General features: G+C 42.3%; 1 protein-coding gene across 1 annotated transcript; it reads right to left on the bottom strand.

Annotated features, from left to right (window-relative positions):
- Positions 1-2,824: 2,824 nt before the first annotated feature.
- Positions 2,825-3,199, bottom strand: LOC138876071 (uncharacterized). Its single transcript, XM_070154962.1, has one exon. The coding sequence runs from the start codon at positions 3,197-3,199 to the stop codon at positions 2,825-2,827; it is 375 nt and encodes a 124-aa protein (XP_070011063.1).
- Positions 3,200-4,940: the final 1,741 nt, after the last annotated feature.

The raw sequence follows: 4,940 nt of genomic DNA, 5'->3' as shown, positions 1-4,940 counted from the left end.
GGGATTTGCAGGCAATGAAATATTGCTCTCGGGCCATGAAAATGGTGCCTCCAAACCATGACGCCTTTGAATAATGATATGCAAATTTGAGAGATCCTCAGGTCATGGCATGGTGTCTTCCAGCTATGAGGATGCTGACTTTAGACTATGACGCCTTTGGGAAGATTGACGATTGTTTCAGGCCATGATATGCAATAATATGATGTAACAAGAAAAGGTTTAGTCTTACGAAGTGGAGGGCAGAGCTTAGCCAGATTGAAAGGCAAGTAGATAGAGCAATATTGGTGCAAAGGGGGACAGTGCTTAGTCCTGTGCAAGCGGGGAGGAAAGGATTAGCCTTATGCAAATGGGGAGGAAAGGAATAGCCTTATGCAACTATGGAGTGCAATATTAGACTCATGCAACTATGGAGTCAAGGATTAGACTCATGCGCAAGGGAGGCAGGGGTTAGCCTTATGCAAATATGGAGTCCGATATTAGACTCATGCAAATATGAAGTCAAGGATTAGACTCATGCAAGATTAGAGACAGAGCTTAGTCTCATGCAAAGAGAAGGCAGTGCTTAGCATTATGCGGATATGGAGTCAGGGATTAGACTCATGCAAATATGGAGATAGGTCTTAGTCTCATGCAGAGAGAATGCAGTGCTTAGCCTTATGCAAATATGGAGGTCGAGCTTAACCTCATGCAAAAATAAGGCAGTGCTTATCCTTATACAAATATGGAGTCCGGGATTAAACTCATGCAAGATTGGAGACAGAGCTTAGTCTTATGCAGAGAGAAGGTAGTGCTTAGCCTTATGAAAATATGGAGTCCGGGATTAGACTCATGCAAGATTGTAGACAGAGCTTAGTCTCATGCAAACATGGAGTCAGAGATTAGACTCATGCAAATGTGGAGTCAAGGATTAGACTCATGCAAATGTGGAGTCAAGGATTAGACTCATGCAAATGTGGTGTCAGAGATTAGACTCATGCAAATGTAGAGTCAGAGATTAGACTCATGCAAATGTGGAGTCAAGGATTAGACTCATGCAAATATAGTGTCAGAGATTAGACTCATGCAAATATGGAGTCAGAGATTAGACTCATGCAAATGTGGAGTCAGATATTAGACTCAAGCAAATGTGGAGTCAGAGATTAGACTCATGGAAAGAGAGAATAGCAGATAAAGGTGGAGTATATCTTAGCTAGGATATGTTCAGTGTCTGATGGCCGGATGGATGGTTAATTTGCTTTGTGTACATATGTTTCGCGAATGCTACCGTTACGTCAAATGTGCTTGCGTTCAAGGAAAAATCGTAAGTTTCCTGAGGGGAGGTTGGTTCTTGCTTCGTCTGCTGGACTTGCTCTGCTCCGCTCTGGAAGCCCCCCTTCGAGTACGCCTAGGTAGCACCTGACCGTTATAAAAAATAGATTTTTCGAAAAATATGCATTCATTGATAAAATAGAATTGTTTTGGAAGCGTATTGATATATCAAGTAGTTTTTGATGAACTAGCAACTGTGACACATTTCAAAGGCATTGCAGCTCTCTTGTGTTGGAATTTTGAGGGTCCTCCTTAAAATTCTGCCCCAGTTTGGTAGATGATTTTTAACTGTTTGCGGATGGCGGACCCTATTGAATCTTCCTCGGAATTTTGAGAATAATTCTACCCCAGTTCTTGACTGATGACTGACTTCCTGGCATTTGATGGCCCTCCTCAAAATTCTGCCCCAGTTTTTTATTTTGGGGGAAATGAAATTTTTATTATGATATGACCGAACCCATAAGGCTGCCTATGTATCCCCTTTTAAACGGGAATCAGGTCAAGTGTAGTTCAGTTATATTAGAAAAGAAAGGTGAAATAATCTGGGCATAATATCTCTTGACTGCGTCTGAATTGATTGGTTTTGGCCAGATCTCTCTATCTATCTTTGCAAGTATGAGTGCTCCTCCTGTTAGTACTCTATGAACCATATACGGACCTTGCCAGTTAGGAGAGAATTTCTCTTTGGCTTCATCCTGGTGTGGGAAGATCTTCTTCAATACCAGCTTCCCTGGTACGAACTATCTTGGTTTGACCCTTTTATTGAAAGCTCTGGACATTCTGTTTTGGTAAAGTTGGCTGTGACATACTGCGTTCATCCTCTTTCCATCGATAAGGGCCAATTGTTCATAGCGGCTCCTTATCCATTCTGCATCGCTGAGCTCAGCTTCGTGTATGACTCTTAAAGAAGGAATCTCTACCTCGGCTGGGATGACAGCCTCGGTACCATAAACTAGCATGTAGGGGGTTGCCCCGGTTGACGTGCGAATTGTGGTGCGGTACCCTAACAGAGCAAAGGGTAACTTCTCATGCCACTGCTTGTGATTCTCTACCATTTTCCTTAGTATCTTCTTAATGTTTTTGTTGGCGGATTCTACGACTCCATTCATCTGAGGTCTGTAGGCGGTAGAATACTTGTTCTTGATTTTGAAAGTTTCACATATAGCCTTCATCAGACCACTGTTAAGGTTGGCGGCATTGTCAGTAATAATGGACTCAAGAACTCCGAATCGACAAACAATACGATCATTGACAAAATCCGCGACAACTTTCTTGTTTACATCTTTGTAAGATGCGACTTCTACCCATTTTGTGAGGTAATCAATGGCTACCAGAATAAACCGGTGTCCATTTGAAGCAGTAGGCTCAATCGGACTAATAACATCCATTCCCCAGGTGGCGAATGACCAAGGTGAACTTGTTGCATTGAGCTCGTTTGGCAGCACTTTTATCATGTCGGCATGCACTTGACATTGAAAGCATTTGCGGACATACTGAATACAATCCGTCTCCAAGGTCATCCAAAAGTAACATGCCCTGAGTATCTTGCCAGAACAAAACCATTTATGTTCGGACCACATGTCCGGGCATGCACATCCTCAAGTAGCTTAGAAGCTTCCTTCATGCCGACACACCTTAGTAACCCCAAATTAGTAGTTCTTCTGTACAAGTTTCCTCTGCTGTGGAAGAAGTGATTTGACAATTTGCGGAACGTGTGTTTCTGAATGTGATTTGCATGCTCCGGGTACTCTCCTTTTGATAAGTACTCCTTGATGTCATGGAACCAAGTCTTTCCATCTACTTCCTCCTCGACATGATCACAATATGCTGGCTGATTATGGATCCTCACTGGAATGGGAACAATATAGTTCTTATCTGGATGTTGTATCATGGATGACAAAGTGGCTAATGCATCTGCGAACTCATTCTAAATTCTGGGCACATGTCGGAATTCTATCTTTGTGAACCTCCTTTTCAATTCTTGAACATGGTACAGATATGGCAGTATCTTGGAATTCTTGGTGGCCTACCCTCCTTGTACCTGGTGCACAAGCAAATCAGAGTCACCGATCACCAACAACTCCTGAATGTTCATGTCGACTGTCATGTTGTGCCCTAGTATGCAGGCTACATATTCCGCCATGTTGTTGGTGCAGGAAAATCTGAGTTTAGTAGATACAGGATAATGCTGACCCATTTTTGACACCAAAACTGCTCCAATGCCTACTCTTTTGAAATTTGCCACTCCATCAAAGAACATCCTCCAACCGACATATGCTTCAATAATGTCTTCTCCTACGAATGATACTTCTTCATCAAGAAAATACGTTTTCAAGGGTTCGTATTCTCCTCTTACGGATTTTCCGCAAGGTGATCTGCCAATGCTTGTCCCTTGACTATCTTTTGAGTTACATAGACAATGTCGAACTCACTTAGTAGTATCTGCCATTTATCCAACTTCCCAGTAGGCATGGGCTTCTGAATTATGTACTTCGGGGGATCCATCCTAGATATGAGGTGTGTGGTGTAGGCATAAAAATAGTGCCTCAATATCTGTGTTGTCCAGGTCAAAGCACAGCAAGTGCGTTCAAGCAGAGAATACCGTGCTTCATAAGGTGTGAATTTCTTACTCAGGTAATAAATGACTTGCTCCTTTCTTCTTGTCTCATCATGTTGTCCCAGAATACATCCGAAGGCTCCATCTAACACGGATAGATAAAGTAGCAAAGGTCGTCCTATTTCTGGCGGGACCAGAACTGGCGGTGTGGACATGTATTCCTTGATCTTGTCAAAATCTTTATGACAATCCTTGGTCCAACTTGTCTTGGCATCTTTCCTCAACATCTTGAAGATGGGTTCACATATTACTGTGGACTGTGCTATGAATCGACTGATGTAGTTGAGTCGTCCCAGGAAGCTCATCACGTCTTTCTTGCTCTTAGGTGGTGGTAACTCCCGAATGGCTTTGACTTTAGTCGAATCTAGCTCGATCCCTCGGCGACTGACAATGAATTTCAATAACTTTCCTGTGGGAACCCCGAATGCACACTTTGCAGGGTTCAACTTCAAATTGTACCTCCTGAGCATGTTGAAGAATTTTCTCAGGTCTACTTTGTGATTTGCGGCCCTCTTGGATTTTATAATGACGTCATCCATATATACCTCTATATCCTTGTGTATTATATCATGGATTATGGTTTTCATGGCCCTCATGTAAGTAGTCCCAGCATTCTTTAGACCGAATGGCATCATCTTATAACAGTATACACATCAAGGCGTAATAAAAGCTATTTTCTCGGCATCTTCCTCATCCATCCAGATCTGGTGATAACTTGTGAAGCAATCTACAAAGGATTGGAGTTCATGTTTGGTGCAGTTATCAATTAGGATGTGTATATTTGGTAGTGGAAAATCATCCTTGGGACTTGCTCTGTTTAAATCCTGATAATCAACACATACCTTGACCTTCCTGTCTTTCTTTGGAACTGGCACAATGTTAGCTAACCATGTTGGGTACTCAACCACCCCGAGAACCTTGGCTTTGATCTGCTTGGTAACTTTCTCCTTGATTTTGAAACTCATGTCTGGTTTGAATTTTCTGAGTTTCTACTTGACTGGAAAACACATGGAAT

This window comes from Nicotiana sylvestris, chromosome 8, assembly GCF_000393655.2.
Source record: "Nicotiana sylvestris chromosome 8, ASM39365v2, whole genome shotgun sequence".
Lineage (NCBI taxonomy): Eukaryota > Viridiplantae > Streptophyta > Magnoliopsida > Solanales > Solanaceae > Nicotiana > Nicotiana sylvestris.
This window is presented reverse-complemented; position numbering and strand designations above follow the sequence as displayed.

What these genes read in the sequence shown, in the direction of transcription:
- LOC138876071 (XM_070154962.1), bottom strand. Translation starts at nt 3,199, where the DNA reads ATGATACAACATCCAGATAAGAACTATATTGTTCCCATTCCAGTGAGG.